The sequence below is a fragment of the Passer domesticus genome, chromosome 3 (genome assembly GCF_036417665.1).
Source record: "Passer domesticus isolate bPasDom1 chromosome 3, bPasDom1.hap1, whole genome shotgun sequence".
Taxonomy (NCBI): Eukaryota; Metazoa; Chordata; class Aves; order Passeriformes; family Passeridae; genus Passer; species Passer domesticus.
In genome coordinates this window covers 65,967,750-65,987,080 of record NC_087476.1, presented here as the reverse complement: position 1 = coordinate 65,987,080, position 19,331 = coordinate 65,967,750, and the positions used below count along the sequence as shown (strand labels likewise).

General features: G+C 37.2%; 1 protein-coding gene across 8 annotated transcripts in view; it reads right to left on the bottom strand.

Annotated features, from left to right (window-relative positions):
- Positions 1–19,331, bottom strand: part of GRM1 (glutamate metabotropic receptor 1) — a 182,013-nt gene that overhangs the window by 134,511 nt on the left and 28,171 nt on the right. For all 8 annotated transcript variants that reach the window (XM_064413641.1, XM_064413640.1, XM_064413639.1 and 5 more), the window contains exon 3: positions 9,478–9,727. In XM_064413641.1, coding sequence (XP_064269711.1) covers positions 9,478–9,727 — 250 coding nt within the window. The remainder of the gene's footprint in view (positions 1–9,477; positions 9,728–19,331) is intronic.

The following is a 19,331-nucleotide window of genomic DNA, read 5'->3' as shown; positions in this document are numbered from 1 at the left end:
ATTGATAGGTTTATTTAATTATGGCTTTAGGTGTAGGGTGATTATCTGCCTAACACAAAAGAAACAAATAGATGACACAAAAGAGCCATGAAATCAACCTGTTCCTCAAGCATCTCCTTTATAGGAGCAAGATTTTCAAGAGCAAGTTTTGCTTATCTCCATTTCTGATTAGGGAAATGCTAAAACTCTTCATGACTTAACAGAAAGGAAATTACACCAGCACTACAGACTTTTTAGTACACAAAATAGCAGGTGCTGGAGGGTTCAAGAAAGTCCAGACTCAGGTAAATGGGGCAGAAAGACCAAGAAAGGATGGATGAAGATGCAAGGACCAAAATGCAGTATGCAAGGAACTGAAGAATGCATGTAATATATAACAGTAAGAAAGCAGCTAAAAGTGTATATTAGGAGATACACCAAAGGAAGAGTAGAGAAAATTTATAGATTATAAATGGCAACTCATAATGATTCACCCTGCTGTGAGAAATAAGCAGAAATCATAAATGGAGTCACATTCACATTCTTATTTCTGCATACAGAATTACTTAAATCTGACCTATTATGCAGCTTTCCTGATCCTCACGTTGACATGCAAGAGATGATTTTAAGCTTCATCTTAGCAATAAAAAGAAGGAATTGAGTTTGATTCTGCAAAGCAGAAGAAAAGAGCTCACTCCATTTCTATTTACTGTTAAAATAACAGTAGTGTGTTCTTCTTTCTAGCTCTGACTTGCATTACATCCTTCCAGTATTATCCTCAAAGAGGACCAGGAGAAAAAAAAACCCTTAAAACCGCCTCCCCAAAAAATGAATAAATACAACCAAATCACCAGCATGGAAAATAACTGTATGAGCCCTAGGTATCAAAGCTTACCCACAAATAGCTCATAGTGAATAATGCATGTGGTTTAAAGTCAGTTAAAATAAGTGCCAGGTCACTTATCAGGCAGCAGTGAATTTGCAAGACTTTGAAGCAAAATTCTTCTTGCGATTCTCCCTCTCTGAGGAACAAATAACTGAACTAAGATGCAGGTAAGTAAAGACTGGAGTGAAATGTGGTCAAGGGCTGGCCAGTCTTTAAGTCCACAGTCTTTTAGTCCTATAGCAGAACAGGCTGGTGCTGAAAAGGCACCATGAAACATGAAAGAGCCTGCTTTGACTTTGTGAAAAAAGTTCTTGACATCATTTGGTCCTAAAGCCCTACTATGCCTCAGAAACTGAAAGGATTTTTCTTGGCTGAAAAATTCAGTAGAAAACCAACAGACTGAGAATCTATCAACATGGGTCAATTCCCTTTAGTCCACTTTAATTTATGTTTTTGAGACATTATGTATTTGGCTGCCAGATTACAATATTTGCATGACCTAAAATTTTCACAGTGCATGTTCATAAGGATGCTTCAGGGCTAGCATCCCTTCAGATGAATTCAGCTCCTCAGACTGCTGAAAGTTGTGCACATTTTCCAGCCTTGGAAATGTACCAGGGTTCTCCAGCAAAGGCCATTAGGTTAAGGGCATGTGTGAAAGGAAGGATAAAAGTGAGGAAAAACAGGCAATATATATAAATATATGGCCTTTCTCCACAGCATCGTACCCTGCTCTTTATTTTATCTTCTCTGCTTAATGAGCCAAAGGTTTAAACAAGATAAGTTTCTGCACTGAAAGTGCAGCCAACTGATTATTCAAAGGAGCTCTAAAGCTTTTCATTACCTCCTTTCCAGGATGCAGGAGAAAGGTGCTTAAATTGTAACATAAATTATTTTCCCCTTGGTGTGCTTGAGCCTGTCAAAATAAGTGTTGTTTGTATGGGTACAGCTCAGGCAATTATCATCATCTTCAGCCAATATCTTAACCCTATTATCAATGTTCTTCTAGTGATCCAAAGACTGGAACTGTTACTAAGAGCTGATGATATCTATTCCAATATTGCAAGAGGAAAATTTATTTTTATACCAAGACATGTCAAGAAACAAGAAAATAATTATTCTTACATAATAATTCATAATAATTATTATGGTTATTCCAGGTAAGATTAACTTTCAATTTCTGTTTTATCTCTTAAAAAATGTGGTTAATTTGCTGCTTACAATTATGAAAATAAACCTTACAAAAAATATAGAGTTTGAGTGAGGGTTTTGCTCATGTTATTTATCAGAACTTCTTTAAGTTTCATTTTTATTTGCACACTAAAAGGAACTGAAAGTAAACTGTAGAAATTTGAAAGGTCACAGTATTAGGGTCTTATTTTAACTGTTGTGAGAAAAACAAACTTTGCTTTGGTTCTTAACCATTTATAAAGAATCTCAGCCTCACAAAGATGTGCCTGACAAAGTCTGCCCCTACATAAATTATGCAAAGACCCTTGAAATGACATCATTCAATAAGATTCCTTCACATTAAAGTACATCATTTTCCAGGTGAGCAGCATTCATCCAGCTCCTGTTTTCTGCAGGGGCATGATAAAACATCTACTGCCCAATAAATAAACACTTAACACACAGCACTACTTAATAACTCAATTATCTCACATCCATATTAGTTCATAGACAACAAGCAGATCTCGAACTTTTGCACATTTTCAGGGGTGGAAAACTTCGCAGAAAACTTCAGGGTAAATTATTTCTATCAAGACTGGTCCTTCCTTGCATTCACTTAGACATTACTAGCTTAGGTAACTCTTCGTGCAGAACCCATGCCAAGACAATTTGAAAACACTGAATCAAGTCTCAGCTTTCCTTTGCTAAGTAAGAAGCATAAACTGCACTAGAATCCCAGAACATTTAAGAAATTTAGAAATGTGAGGGGTTTTTCCCCACAAGTTTTACCATCATAAAATTCAAACCTAACATTTGCTAATTTTATTAAGACACTTAGTTGTACATTTTTGTTTCCTCTCCTATTCCAGTGACTTAAGCAAGTAAAAGATAAAATTCCTTTGCTTTGATAATCAATTGCATTACATCTTGAGAAGCAAAAAAAATAGTACTTTATGGACTCATAAAGGACTCTCTCATTTATGGAAAAGGTACATTAATGGCTGCCATTATCAGTGAATATTGCTTTAAAACATGTTTTCACGTCCTGTTTGTCAAGCCAGCAAGCTTTCATATCGCTTTAAAAAACTGAGTAAATATTTACTTTATTAAAACATCTTAACTTATAAATTGGTATTTTAATAATCATTTACAAATCACTCGTATCTCACCTAAAACTTCTGTACATTTCATCCTCGTTTAAAACACTGAGTGCATAAAAGAAATAGACAAGAGTTAATACATGTTTTTAAAACTAATTCTGGATGCCCATATGAAAGATATTTAATTACATACAAAACCTAGTTTAACTCACATCGCATAGAAGCCAGAAGCGAAAAAAACAAAAGAACACCCCCACATTTTTAAAAATTGCCCACTACAATATATAAATCCCACTTACCATAAAAAATATGTATCCTTCTTGTATTTTCTTGTCTCTGTAAAGGTCAGCATTGTTTTTTTTATTAAGACTCAAAATGCAGTTCTGCTCAAATATACTGCTGTTTAATTGGCACTTAATAATCAATCCCATTTTAACATGGATTGATGTTATTGTAGTTTAGAAGGTAAACAAAATATGCTTTCTCAGTCTTCTTGCATCATGTAATTCTGTTTTCATCCACACAGATTATAAATTCTTGTCATAGTAAACAAGTAATAGACTGCAACTACTAAATGAACCATGAATAAGGTACAAAATTTTCTAAGGATATGTTCTGAGATTTCAGAATTTAAAATTAGCAGTGTATCCCATTACAAACCTTGATAATGTTCAAGAAATGGTCTGATGTTGCCAGGTGGGACTATATTAATCAATGATACTTTGCTTAAATGTCAACTTCAGTTATACTCTGGAAGGATTTAAATAATGAAATAATGACTTATTTCAGCATTTCACAGAATCTACCTCAATTTTAATCCAGGAATTTGAATCCAAACCCAGCTAAACCTCTCATTATATCTAAACACTTATTTAACACAGTCTTATATTAACTTGGAGTGTCAACAACAACAGAAATATTAAAAGTAGTCATTCTAAATATCTTTGGTCATGGAGGTACCAGGAAGAAAAAACAGTCCTCTTTCTGCAGCAAAATCCATGGAAAGTAAACCTTTGGGTATTAAATTACTATTTTTCTTGTTATTTTCAGCATGCCAATTGTCTTGTCATCTTTACTTTGTACTTTTAAACCACTGAGTTTTACGACTCAGACTGCCCTCTCAAAGAACAGTACATGGAATATGAATGGTTTGGGTTCAATCATATATATTTGGCAGTGCTGGATTACTACCAGTTTTCTTAACACATTCCCTTTCATAACAGGTTGGCATAAAACAGTATCATGATCAACACTCTACCAACTATTTTTGTCAGTTGTATAAAGCCCAAAGCTATCCTAGATAATCTGTACTAGCACAGGCAAGGTTTTTCCCCTCATTGATGACATATTGTTGCCTCTTAGTGATTTCTTCGTAATCTCTTAAGTACCTAAAAATAGCAATTTTTTTCTTAATGGAATTAAACACATTGGCCCTGCAAAACATTTCAGCTGCTTTGGGAGAATGTGGACATTTGTCATTGATTTTTCATACATATGGAGCAGCCCATGTGACGAAGACAAGGTGTATTGGAGAGCAGAGTACAACATCTTTCTTTTAGCTAGTCGAACTTAAAAGGACAGTCGTATCCTTTGATGGCCATCTCCCTTATGAAGAATATTCCACCAACAGTAAAATATTCTCAGTTATTTTATAAGTAATGCATGAGCCACTGGCACCAGGGACCCTTCAGGGAGCAAGAAACAGGCAGTCTTCTTAGCCACATATGTGAGGTGGTATTTGTGATACTCTTATGTTACTTGTGATGTCAGAACTGAATGAAAGAGAAATACACGACATCATGCTTTTGGCAGTGCAAGCTATGTCTTCTGTACCCTTGGTCAGCAGCCAAATGCTCACCCAGCCACTTGCCAGCTACCCTATTGAACAGAACAAACATAGAAAACAGAGAGAAAAAAATCTCACAAGTAAAAATACAGAAAGGGAGATTACAGGCAAGAGACTCAATTTGGGGCAAATTAAAACAATTTCTTGCCAATTAAAATAGATACAGAGAGAAACTTTGGTCACTTCCTTCTCCTGCTGCCTTGCAGAAAGGCCAGTTCCCTGACCAGATTCTTTCTCCTCCCTCACTAAATGATGTTATGGACCTGTCAATCTCTGCTACCATTTTTTGACAGCTGGGGTGATTATTGTGCTTAGAATTTGAGTGCCTGCCTTCGTCATGGTGTCCTTAAGTGCAGAGGCTCTCCTTCCTCTGCAGTGATGGAGCTGAAAAGGCTCAAGAGTCTCAGTGCTAAGGAACCGAGGGGTCTGATTGGGGTAGGCAAAGCATTCCTCTGTCAAATGCTGTACCAATTCAGTGGGATTACATGTGTGTTCTGATACAAAATCCCAGGCCTTGGAAGGTGATATCTGCCCTAGGTATCTGCCATAATCTTTCCACACTCCTGCTGCCCAGGGATTGACCACATCAGGTCACATTTCTCTGTCAATTCACCAACAAGTTGTTGACACTTGCACTTGGATGCAATCAAATTCCACCTATCCAGAAATATCAGGTAATAGGACCAAATAGTTTACAGAGAAAATGCCTTGTCAATATTTAAGAAAGTGTGAATTTAAATGCCAAAACCATTATTTATATTGGCTTCTGAAGGGGGAGCCGTCAGAAAAAAATTTCACGGCAGTAGGTACTCTGAAAGTTCCATCATCCTATGCTAAATGAGTTTTATTAGATACCTAGAAAGAACAGATATGCCCTTCAAAATGGGTTGACAGTAGAGAATCCAACCACACCTTCACTGCTAAGCATTCAAACTTGGAGAGATTGCTCTACTGACACAAAATTTATAGTCCTACAACAGCCCGTACAGCAGCATTAATAGGGACTGCAAAGCATCAGAAACCTACAGAAGTAAAGCAGTACCTATCCTTTACAAAGGACTGTACTGAAAAACAGCATGTGCGCTAATATAAGCCTTCCTTTGTAAAGTTCTTCATACTTTTACACAAACCATTGAGTGTAGAAGTTTGAGAACAAATCGTGAAAGAGCATTTTAATTTCCAACTATTCATCTAAAAATTTCTCTTCTCCAATGACCTCAGAGCATCTCCTAAAACTGGTTACTTCATTTGATTTTCATCTGCTTTGCATTATCCATACAGATGCTGAAAAGTCAGTTACATGCCTTTTCTTGATGCATGATCTCAGGGGATATATAGCAGACTCATCAATCTTGCAAAATTCTCAGAAAATCTAATTGATGCTTATAAAGTAATATAACACCCAGTGGCCTGCATAAACATGATTAGACACATGAGGTTGAGCATCTTCCTACATAATCTCTTCACATCAAAACTAATTTCTGCTAAAAGAGTTATCACCTGAACTACCTTAAGAGTACAGTTAAATTTTTTGCATAATTTTTGCCTTTGCTTACTCCAATTCTATTCTATTATTTATTTTTATACAAGAATCCATAACCAAGTTTTGCCTTCTTTCCGTTTCATTAACAGTCCCTTTTAAAATTTATCATCATCATTTTGCAGTTTAATAAATTTTCTCACTCATTCTCTGCTACATTTCTACAGTATTGATTTCAGAATATCTGCCATTCTGCCTCAGGCAGGATTGTAACCTCATCTGTTGAACTGTCTTAATTCCAGCTCCCTCCATATTCAGAAAGAGGAATTCCCTTCTCACCAAAATAACAGACTCCCACTTCCAGTAGTAAAGGAGACTGAACTTAGGACTAAACCAAAGTCAAATTTAGTTCCCAGCTCTCTTTCTGATAGCATGAATTTAGTTAAGCTAAGCTGTTCCTGTCTGCTTTGACAAGTAGCAATATTGAAGATGTAGCAGAAGAACTATTTAGCCAGGTGTTCGTTTGCAAAGGCTCCCTCTTTAGAGTGAGTCAGAGCAGAGTATGGGGTTGATAAAATGTGGCTGATAATAAACCTGTGGGTAAACTAAAGGCTTTGTTTGGCTTATTATTGAAAAAAAATCTTGATTTCACATTCACTTACACTTCCCTCAATTAAAAGAATGTTCTTAAAAGGCTCTTAGTTTTTTGCTTAGCTGGGTACTTGAACAAAAAAGACTGAATAGCACATCAAAGTAATGTTAATGTGTGCCTTGGTTCCTGTTTGTATATAGATGACCAAATTCACAGCACTGCAGTTCCACTGCAACTTACTTATTCACAAGTTTGCTAATTTGCCATATTTTAAAATCTCTTAATTAGGACAATTCAAAGAAAATTTCTTTTCTTTTAGTTCTGCAAGAACATAAGAACATGTACAAGCCCTATAATACTTTTTTTTTACTTCAACCAGCTGTTGTGCACAATCCAGACTATGCAAAGCAATAACCAGACTGTTTTACAACTGACAGAACCCATTCAGCCCTAAAAAGGAGTCTCCCATAGTCAACTAACAGCATGAAGGAAGGGTATGTGAAAATCTACCTGAAAAATACATAGTGATTTCCAAAGAAATTCCATTTAATAAGTGAGCATTACTTACAAAAATCTCAGAACTACACTGTTGGACAAATTCTGAGATAAACAACTGAAATTTATGGACCAGGGTTATGTTTGGTAAGGGCTCAAAGTCAAAATTTAAAGCTTAAATATTCCACATATCCACAGAGCAGGGCATTGAGTGGTCTAATAGGAAACCAAGGTTTGTAGCTTAATGTAGGAGGTTTAATTTATTTGGTTCTCAGTATGATTAGCATCAAGAGGGAGCACCAAAATCAGTGAACAATGAGACAGACCTACAGAGACAGTACACAAAGAAAGCACAGCATTGCCCAAAGCTTCAGGATGTTTACTAAAAGACCAGGGATGCTGTCACTGAGACTAATTTTATTATATTCGGTTTCTTCTATTCACTGAAAACCTATACATAAAAATGTGTCGCTCCTAAAGCCTTCCATTTTTCATTTCAACTGATGCAAACTAAATGATGCACTTGAAGCACATGTGCACAATCTGGAACACATAATTTTCAATACACGCTTGCTCTTTGTTTCATTTTAGTGCTGATGGTTGTCCAAATGTGCTACATCTTATCTTCATAATCTTCTAGAGATATTCTAAAACCTCAGCTTCAAATAGATAGCAAAAAAGGACTGCAACAAATAATTTATGAGACTGACTTAATGCTTTTAGTCTATTCCTTAGGCCAGAGTAGGTATCTGACTTGTAGAAATCATAACTGTGGATTTTGAGGAGCAATACGCTCAGGGGAAGACAATACCACAGCACAGAGCAAAAGGAGAGGATCTCAGTCACAAACACAGACACAAAGAACTTAGGGAAAGAGTGGGAGAAAAAGAAGTCAGGATCAAATGACAGCAGAAGCTAAGTAGACATGGAAACAACTGACAAAGGCCTTGAAATAATTAATTTAAACATTCCTTCAGGAAATATTAAAATTACAAATAAAGAAAAAGGGACTAAATAGAAGGATTAAAGCAGACATTATCAATCCAACATGGAAGACAGAAAATATCCATCCTCATCATTTGAGCAATGTTCAAGACAGAAAAATGGACAAAGACATTGCAGAAATCAAGGTGAAAGTCAAAGAAGCCTCAAAATAAGAATTGCCACAAAAATGGAATAAAGTATGTGATGGAACTAAACTAAATTTACCATATTTCAGTGAATACCTACAAAGATAAACTCTAGTAGAGCAAAGCAACCATTCCCATTTTGATAAAAACAGCCTTTTTCTGTCCAACACACATCTGCACTCTTACTCTGGTGATATAAAAACACACATATATACTCATTTAGCCATCAGCAAGTCTGACATTTTAAGAGCCAAACTAGCCTGCATAATATCAGTGCCCCAGCTTTCAACAGCAAAGATCACAGTTTAGTGTACAACTGAGAATGCAAGGTTGTAATCATGACACTGGAAATAAATTCTAGAAATCAAAACCACTTGGTAATTGAAGTTTCAAATTATAAGGGATCATCCTTACTTAAACACATAAAATTTCATCACATGCCACAAATCACATACTAAAACCAGAATTCTTCACTCCTTACTTCAGGTCTAAATATCTGTCCGTGAAACATTCCTCTAGAGTGTGCAAAAGCACAAAAACAATAATATCACATATCCATATAAAAGAGTTAGTAATTAACATTTAGTTCAGCAAAAGCTATCACCGCTGATAAAGCTGGCATAGATCTTCATATCTCCTTCCTGAGAATCTTCTCTACCACCTTGCCACTTCTTTTCTTGCTGTAGAAAATTAAATACGGAAATCACCAGTAACCTAAGCTGCATAGTTCTGAAATCAAAGGCCTGCCTGCAGGATGAGAGGGAGAGGACAGGCCAAGAAAGCAGGCTCAAAGCCTTACCTTCCAATGAGCAGGAACTCCCCGAGCACGCCCAGGCGCCGCATGGCGATGAGGATCCCCCTGACTGTCATTCCCTCGCAGAAGCACACCACCACCCTGGCCTTGGGTAACCTCTCTCGCAGCTTGCGCAGCAGGCGATCAAAGCTCTTCTCGCCAGCATTGCTGTAGATCTTGTCAGAGTGAGCAATGCAGAGACCCTCCTGGGCAGCCAACTCTTTGAAGGCTTCCATTCCACTTTCCCCATAATTTCCTATTAAAAAAAAATATTATATAATGCATTTAACTAATTGAATAGTGATAGTTTCCCCCTCCAAAATCAAGCAGCATTAGCAGAAGGAAAAGCAAAAGAGATCCATCAGAGTGAATCTGCTCAGAGTTCAGTGGAGCAACAGGAAATCCATGTATCAGTAGGTCTTAACAGACTGCAAGTTTCATTTCTTACCTTGACTTAACAACAGAGAGTAAAGGGAACATTAAACAAGGAATGGACAGGTAGAAAAGGGGACAGATCAGACAGTAAGAGTGAAGTTTTATTAAAATTTCTATGGCAAAACCCACAGCCGAGCTAATTTAGCAAAACTGTAATAGGAAAGGGAAAAAAGGATTTCATTCCAAGCTGTCTGTATGACATGCAGTCCTTATTCACAAAAGTGAATGAAAGATGGATGCACATTTAAAACATGCTGATCTGGTAACATTTTCAAAGTCACACTAATTTGACCAAGCAATGTTCATGACAGCTAAAATTTAGGCTTGATGATGTCTCTCTTAGAATAGGAGACTTTCTAACTGAAAGAACTTCAGAAATAACCCTTTCCAAGACAGAAATATTTGAAGTACAGTTCAAACTGTATATAAAAACTGATTCTCAAATTCACTTCTATGTATACATTCAGCAAGCCAAAACAACAGTTTTACAAAGCTCAGAGTGCCTTCTGTTATGCAAACAGGTGAAACCCCAAGTTCTCTTTGAATATCTTCTGCCTGACATGAGCACAGGAATTATGATGGGCACCCATCACGTAAGAGGAACAGATGGATTAAAAAAACCCATATCTATTAACAGTAACAAGAAATGGTTCAAAAAGAGAATTGTTAATTTGATGCTATCCATATCCATAATGTTTCTTTCATTTAATGAGGGAGTAAAATCTGATATGCTGATCACTTCTAGACCCAGACCTTTTCAGGCAAGGGATGATTGAAGAGGTCCCACTTCCCTGTTTTCAGCAACTGTTTAAAACAGCAAATTGCAGAGGAGAACTTCTGAAAAGGCCTAAATTTCTTCACAAAAAAAAAAAAAAAAAAAAATTAAAACTCCTCAAAAATAGAAAGAGAAAGAAAAGAAAGAAAATGCAGCAAGTTCAGGCACTCTGTATAAACCCAGTAGAAATATGTGCATTTTTCCAAAAACATGGATCATTTGCCACAGATCAACACCATGCAGACACAGTATGGCAGTCATTGTCATACTAAGTTGCAGACAAACCTGACAGGTCTAGTGTCAAACACAAAGCTGAAGTTCCCCAGCCCTTTGCACTGAACCGCTCTAGTTTCTCATAAATTTGAAGTGCAGAAGAATGGCCTCTTTTCTAGCCTATGACTCAACATCATATTCAGCAATCAGGTCAATTCTGCTTTTTTTATTGTGAGCCAGAGGTACTCCAGTGCAGCAGTCCTGCCTGGGTGTGGGGAGGAGAGGAGGATCTGTACCTGGTGGGAATTCACCACAAGCAGCCCAATCCCACACCCCTGTACTTGGGTAAACACTGTGGCCTTGTCATATGCTGAGAATGACCTAGAGGGAGGCATTTCCAGGTATTTACAGGCCAGGACCTGCAGTCACCAAGGGACTTACTCCAAGGTAGTACAGTTTGAGCCGTGCTGCTTTGATGACTTGCCTTGCCTTAAGTTCCAGACTGAGGTAGGACAACCTCACTCCTAACTTGCCATTACCAAGAACTTTATGCTTCAGAAGGATATATTCCCCAATTTCATGTGGAGCTTTGTTCAACAGAGATTCCTTTGAAACCGGTAAGGTTATTCTTAAAATCTTACCTAAGGAAGGACAGGAGACTAAACTGAATCCTATTAGATGTTTAGGAAGTGCATATTAAAAAAAATATATAGCAAGTTTCCTACCCTTTAAGGAAGGGCTTTGTTATATATCAGTAAAGCACTATTTCTGCTGTAATTCAAGTTAATGGTTGCAAGAAATGAAAAATTAAATCTGCTTGGAATTATTTTTCTCAGCTTTAATTTTGATAAAATAACAATTATCTCAAATATAGTCAAACCCGTACTAACAGTACAGCAGCCTACCAAAACATATGCTAAGAGAAAGATTGATATCTATAAATTCAGTAAGTGTGACAGACAGTCTAGAAGGGAAAAAGCTAATTAAGATCAAGAACAACAGGAACACAAGATGGAATAGGGAAAAAAACAATGCAGAAAATGTGCAGCTCCAAAGGAAAGACTTCCAATCCTTATATGAAAGAAGCATAACAGCTGTCCCAGTCCAGCAGCAGCACAAAGAAGCCTGATGTTAGACTGGAGCTTGCTCATCTCACAAGAGCATTATGTAAAGTAGGTTTCTGCAACAGCCAGAGATGAGACTTGGTGACCCTGGAGGTCCTCTTAAAATCTGTTTGCCATGCTCCCAGAGCAAGACAACATGCTGCACATCTTTCCCCTCCAGGGAAAAAGATCAGAGAGAAAAAGAACTTGTAACATATGCTAGATAGATTGCTCAATGCCCCCAGCTACCGAGGTATGGACAATGTAAGAGCATATATGGAATAGAAAACACCAATTAATTCTGTGCAATAGCCAAGAACACAGCCATCTGTACCAGCTTGGTGGGTACATCCATTTCAATTCGCACTCAGACAGCTGAGAGGACAAACCTGTAATGAAAGAAATCTCTTCATGATTGTAGTCAGTGAAGAGTTACGTCAGGGCCCCAGGCTAAGACCTTCCTTCCTTTGAAAGAACCATTGAATAAAAGATCTAATCTTATCTGAAACTGTCTTTTGCTATACTCACAGGATCAGCTGTGAAAGGCAAAATAATTATTATTGTGATTTTCTTTCTGACCTCTACCCAAAACTAGGTGAGAGAGTAACATACTTTGAGCCCTACAATTGGGGCTCAAACAGCCCTTGCCATTTTTTAACCTTTTTTAAGGTCTGCTCAATTTGTACCCTAATCAAAAGAACACATATTTTGCTTATATGCTTCATTCAGAGTCTGTAGAGCAGATTAAAGGTAAATTCTAAACCTATCATGACTGCAATTTTACCAAGAGAATTTTTATAACACTTTTATTTCAGCGCCAAAGGAAGTTTTGCTTCACCACTGGGAAAATTCAAGATAAGGCCATTTCTGAGAGGGATCCGCATATCTAAAGGTACTGCTGAGAGTTACATATAGTGGTAATTATTCTCACTCTTTGCATTACATGCCTTAAATATCTTAATAAAAACATTAAGACGCTGTAGTAAAAATCAGAGATGCTGTCTTGATCAACAGAAGACATACAAAAGAACACACTAACAAAAAATTCAGCCTCATAAATTGTTCCTGTGAGCCAGTAAGTATTACATTTGTGCCACAGCTATACTGAAACCAGCACTCTTTGGTTGTATTAACACTTGAGTAGTGTGAGGAGCAGAACCCATGAGCTCCATCTAAAAGGTTTATGTTCTTTTTTTTTATTACAGCTGTTTAGGAAATTTGTCCCCATTCTCTTCATGAAGAGAACAATTTGTTTTTTGTTTATGAAATGAGCAGAAACAGCTCAGCAGTGAGGTGCTTATGAAAATCCTGGAGACTGTTGTCTTAAGGGATAATAGAATATTTGTGTGGGTCTTCCCAAGCCATATAACAGTGTGTTGTGTTTTCAGGGGGCTTAAAAACAAAACAATGTGTCCCACCTAATCTCTATCTTTGAATGAAATCAGCCATTGATTTATTAGGGCAATAACATAAGGAAATATGAATCATTCATATTTGAGCTGAACAGAACATTTCCTTGAAATATAGGCTAATCACCATTTAAAAAAAAAAATCTTGAAGACCATAATGCTGAAGAGAAAGACCGAGATTCTTCTTTCTTGCTCTGCTTGAAGTGCCGTTAGGAAATACCAGCTACATTTTAAGACATGTTTAGAGAAACAACAAAACCCTCAGCAGAGAACTCTGCCTGGAAGAATGCTCCAATGCACTTAAAATGACAAAAGGTAGGGAGCAAGAGTTAATTCACCCACCAAAGCCATGAGTAATCTCTTCAGGTGAGGTCACCTGTAGATCACCAGTAGGGGCTTATTTGCTGCATTCATTCCTCTAAACCATGGCAACCACATCTGGGATCAAAAGTGAACACACAAAAACTCCCATATACCCTGCAAGCACACAACAAAGGTAATGCACCAAATAAAAAACCACAAATTCCAGTTTCACTGCAGGGTGCTACTTGCAGAGAAAAGTCATATTGCAAGAAAGTTCCCCTTTTCAAATTAACAAGTGAGAAACTATTTTTTGTCTTCTTCTTTCCTCTCTTAACATTATGATCTGTTTTTTCACCTCTCCCAAGCTTGTAAATACCTTGCTGGAGGTATGAAATCTGTTTCATTGTTCAGTATTGATTCACTGCAAGGCATCTCTTTTACTCAACTAATTAACTACATTTTGGCAGAGAAAATAAGATGAGAACAAGAGGACTGCATGACATACCAGCAAGTAATAACTTTTTTAAATCTTCACTGCTGCAAATTATTGGGGAAGAGCAGAGCAAGGACATGATCTGATTGTCAAATTAGTCCCTGATATATTGCAATAAGTAATTTGTAAAAACTAGTGATAATATGAGGTAAGATAGTAACTATACAGTTGTCAAATACAAGTCTGAAAAGACAGGAAAGTTTGGGACCACTGAACAGACAAAAAAATAGGCAGAATGAGCATCAGTTTTCTCTCCTGTAATATGGTATGCCTCCCTATGCCACAGGAGTATCTTTGAGTAGGGTCAGTAAACAAGGAAAAAATGGAGTTCTCTACTTTTAATGTATTTGTTAGAAGTACCATATTAAATAATCATGTGTAGTCTGTTAGTTGATTACAAACTAAAAAATTTCAGCCATCAGATTTAAGCTAACATGTAAGTAGCAAGTTGGGAGCACGTACAGAATCAGCTAATGAATCTGAAATGACAAGTAGTCACTTTCTAAGCTGTACTAATTCAACCACTCACAGCAGTTTGTCTGTCCACACTTTTGATTGGGAGAGTTACAAATAAAATTCAAAGTTCATATTTATTCCCTGAACGTACCAGACAGACAAAAAAACCAGAAAAGTTGTAGAAATGGATCTGTCAGTGTATGTTATTGTGGTCTATCCCAAACATAAATGCTGTGCTCATAGAAAGCAGCCCTGCTGGCACACAGCTTCCTGGGCCATCCAACTGACACCATGCAGCCTCTGCCAGACTTCTTTGTCACTGGGAAAAGGGCAAGGATCCAACGCTTCCATGTTTCCACAGAATATATTTTTCAAGGCTACCATACCACTGATGCCAGGAGGGGCTACATTTTACCAGTTATAAGTTATTCCAAGTAGGATTTGTTTTTATCTTTTTCAGTGAACTCTCTACACCTAATGTTGACTTTGCTACCTAAAGCCACACAATTTCTTTTCAGGGTTCAGATAGAAAATTATGTTGAGAAAACTTCCTCTGCTCAGTAAACTTCACCTCAGGTATTTTTAAGGGACAACTTCAAAGAAGGTAGCCTACGAGAGTACTTCACAAACCCTAAAGTACTGGGTATTTTACAATAAGTAGAATTCTGTGTGGATGTGGGCTCTGATTCTGTTACCAGTCAGGACAAAACAGCAGAGAAAACATCAAAATTACAAACTTCACTCGACCTAAAATCTCAGTCAAACTGCAAAGGAAAAACTTAAAAGGGAAACCTCTACCACTTCCTTCATTCTAAGCAGTTTACTGAGGAAGAAACAACCCAAAACCTGCTTTATAAAGAATGCTGAAGTGTATATTTCAATTTCTCTAGGTACAGTGGCTTTGAAGAGAGAAACAAGTACTGCAAACATTGGCCCCTAAGGACATTTTAATACAGGTTGAACATCAATGCTACTCACTAGAGGTTTTCCCCTCTGCTGAAGACCAGCAGGATGGGTTTCTGCTTCCTACTCCTTAGACTGGGTCCAACTACCAATCTCCTCAGTTCTACAGTTGCTTTTAGCCTGCTACCATGCATCGGTATCAAAGTCCTCCTTACCACCATCATCTTGCCTTCCAGACCAACCCATGGCGCTCTGGAAGTCAGTGTTTCCCTTACATTTCCCTAGATGCATAGCTTTGACATTGTAAAAAGGACTTTGTATTGGATGGAGGCCTTACCATCTTTTAGCTGTGAAGAAGAAAACTCATTATTAGAAATTGAAACTACACTGCAAGCAGTCTGTCTTCATTTAAGCTTAGGAAAGTTTTCTGGATTCTTTCCAAGTAACTGCACTCTAGCCTTACAAAGGCCAGAAGGATATGTTAAATGAATGAACTGAGTCATCTTTAGTACACTACAGATCTCAGCCATCTGTGCTTACAGCCTGTTTTCTTCAGGCCCTTCTAGAAATGCAGAAAGTGAGCTGTTAAGGCCAGACTGTCTTTTTTTCATATCCTAGATTTTCCTAACCAAAATTGAGTACAAGGGATTTTTTTTTAAAAGCTGAAATGCTGAATTAGATTATTATTACATCCATTAAACAATACACTATGCCTAACACAATTAGAGAATGAGATTATATTTCAAATAAGAAAACTCACATAATTTTATTAAATGCTAGGTTACTTCTTGTCATTAATTTCATTAATTACAAAGTAAGTACATTTTGCCAATAGCTCACCACAGTCATGTGTTACCTCAGCAAAGAAGATACAGAAAAAGGTACAATTCTGCCACTCAGTAAAGTGCTTATATTTAAGCCTTCATCCTGAAAGCAGCAGGTGCAATATCTTGAACAACTACTTGATATTCTTGTCAGAAATACAGCCACAGGTGAAGTCAGCCTGAAGTAATGAGACTACTAATGCTAAATGACACTTCCCTAATAAGACAAATGCCAAATTGTAGTATCATGCCGTTTTTTTCCTAAATGTATTCAAAGCATACACCCAGTGATTATTTATTATGTATCTATCAAGGAGTTTGAGAGGTTTATATTCTAATGAAGCTATTTCAGCTCCAAACCTAGCTGACACACACTACTTGTAACAAATTTGCTTGCTGAACTTCATCTTTCTGTTCATGACTTATCAGCAAGGGGCTTCCAGTTTTCTTCAGAAAATATTAAAATTAATCTAGTAATTCCTAGCATTAACTGTTGGTTGGTTTTCTTGCTTGGCATTGGTAGAAAAAAGTCTCACACTTTTTTGGGTGTGTTTCTTGGTGTGTCTGGGGAAAGTAAACATAAGAATAAAGCTTCAACTCCTATAATAATATCTTTTTGGTTTAAGCTTGCTGTGAATACTACACTTTGTAAAATCATTTCCAAAAGTAGTTACAGCAAGGATACCCAAAAGTGACATCAAATTAGGAGAACAATATTTCCTTTTTTTTAATATGAGCAGAAATTTCAAGAAGATGGAAAGAAACATATCTGCAGTTCTGCTCATGCTTCGACAGTTTTTCCATTAGGTTAGTTCACATTCAAGCACAAGATTTAAAACTTTGAGCAATCAAAAATCATGCATACATGTACCCTACTATGAGGGTTTGAACATAATGAAATTAATGAAAATTTTAAATCACATTTCTACTGGTTATCTGCTTTCTGAACCTGAGGATACATAGTTTCTGACCTTTCCTTATAATTTTGAGAGTTAAAGATGGTTATTTTATTTTAGTGACACCAGACACTCACAAACTATATGTTTTAATGTGCTGGCACTTAGAAGGCCAAATGTCATTAAATGCTCCATAAAGAGTCAGCAATACTATGACCACTTCCCAATAACCTGCACTGCATCAATGACTTCAGGAGGTATCTGGAAAGGATGTTAGAAATTAGGTATTTTACTCTCATTTTCTTATGAAAGAGAAGTTAGTGTTTGGACCTACTCCCACTGAAGTGAGATTTCCTTTCAGATGTTTATTAAGTTTTAAGAGAGACAAATGAACTATTAAATTTTATTCTTCACTGGGTGTTAACACACATCATTGAAAAAAAAAGTCCGAAAAGCTACTGAACTACAACCCCAGAGCTAATAGTTCATGACCTTCAAGGTAATTTTAGCTTAGATACAATTGTTAGACACTGATACATTCTGTTTATGTGAGTCACAGTTCTAGATGTGAATTATATTGTGTCTGGAATAACATATAGCTAACAAAACTTAGTCTTTTGTCTAAAAAACTACACCTAATCCTATTTTATCCATCACAAGAAAAACTGTGTTATCTAACTGGAATGGAGTCCTGCAGTTTTTTTACAAACCAGAAGATAAACTTTTTGATGTATGCTTTATCAAATCCCTGAATACTGTAGACTTATTATTCAGAAGAATATTATGTCATTTTAGAAATAATTGTGGTTTAAATTAAATATGTTTAAGGAAAACAGTGATTGCCTTGGTGTACATGTCTATTAAAGGTTTTGATGAAAATGAACATAATTTCATAATATTATGTGAAATAAATTCAAAACAAAAAACAAATTTAAATCCTGAGTGTGAAAGGTACTCTCAGTTATAAAGTTGAGAAGGGATACTCATACCAGCATTTCCAATTGAGTTCCTAACTGATTGACACAGTATAAATGTTTGAGTTGCATAGTGTTAAATGTCATGTCTGTTCCTGAATGGTTTGAAATACCTTTTCCCAAAGGCTATTGTAGTATCTGCATATGAAAAGGTGATTTAATGTTAGGAATAGAGGCAGAGCTAGTACAGGAAATTAATGTAAAAGCTGAATTACCACAAGCAAAAAACAAATTAGGAGTTCACTTTACACGGCTCCCACAGAGGTAATATAAAAGACTGAACTCTGGAATGGCAGTCTTGAGAGCTAGAAACAGATGGCCAAATGCAAGTAGGAGAAAGGGATAAGCCTGAACACGTGAGACAGTGAGATAGATACTGCATGCAGCTCTGCACCTGTGCAGCTCTGCACCTGTGCAGCTCTGCAAGGCTGCACCCCATGGATGACACCTTAGACAGCTTGAGTCCTCCCATATCCATGTCCACATTCAGGAATGCTCTCAGTCATCTCCTGTGCTCCAGGACCTAATGGGGGAGGCCTTAGGATTGGCAGGAGGCCCTTGCAGCATTCCTGATGCAGTTCTTAAAGCATCCTTGAGGAGACGAGGGCAGTGCTGCTACACAGGCCTGTAAAATTCCTCGATGGAGGGAAAACAGAAGGACCTTTTGCCTAGCTAAGAAACACAAAAAAAAAAAAAAAAAAAATACAACTCATGGAGAAAGATGAATATATTGGGTTTTTTTCCCATTGCAGAATTTGGAGTTTTTCTTCCTCTACAGCCAGAGCTTAAGATAGATCCCAAGGAATGGCTTCTGGGTACTCCCAAGTTGTACTGCCATCCAGAAAGCCCCAGCACCCCTCTGTTCCCAGCTCAAATCAACCTGAACCCAGGCACGTCATTCCACCATGGCTTCAGCTGCTCTGTCCTCAAATAAATGTTCCCGGTAAAACGCACTGAGGGCAAGGAGTGGCCCTCAGCCAAAGGCCCACAAAATACCTGCAGGCCCCTGCATGAACCAGGGAAGCTGGACAAGCCCTTCTTGCTCCCACCACCTTGTCTCTTCCCAAATTGTCCCT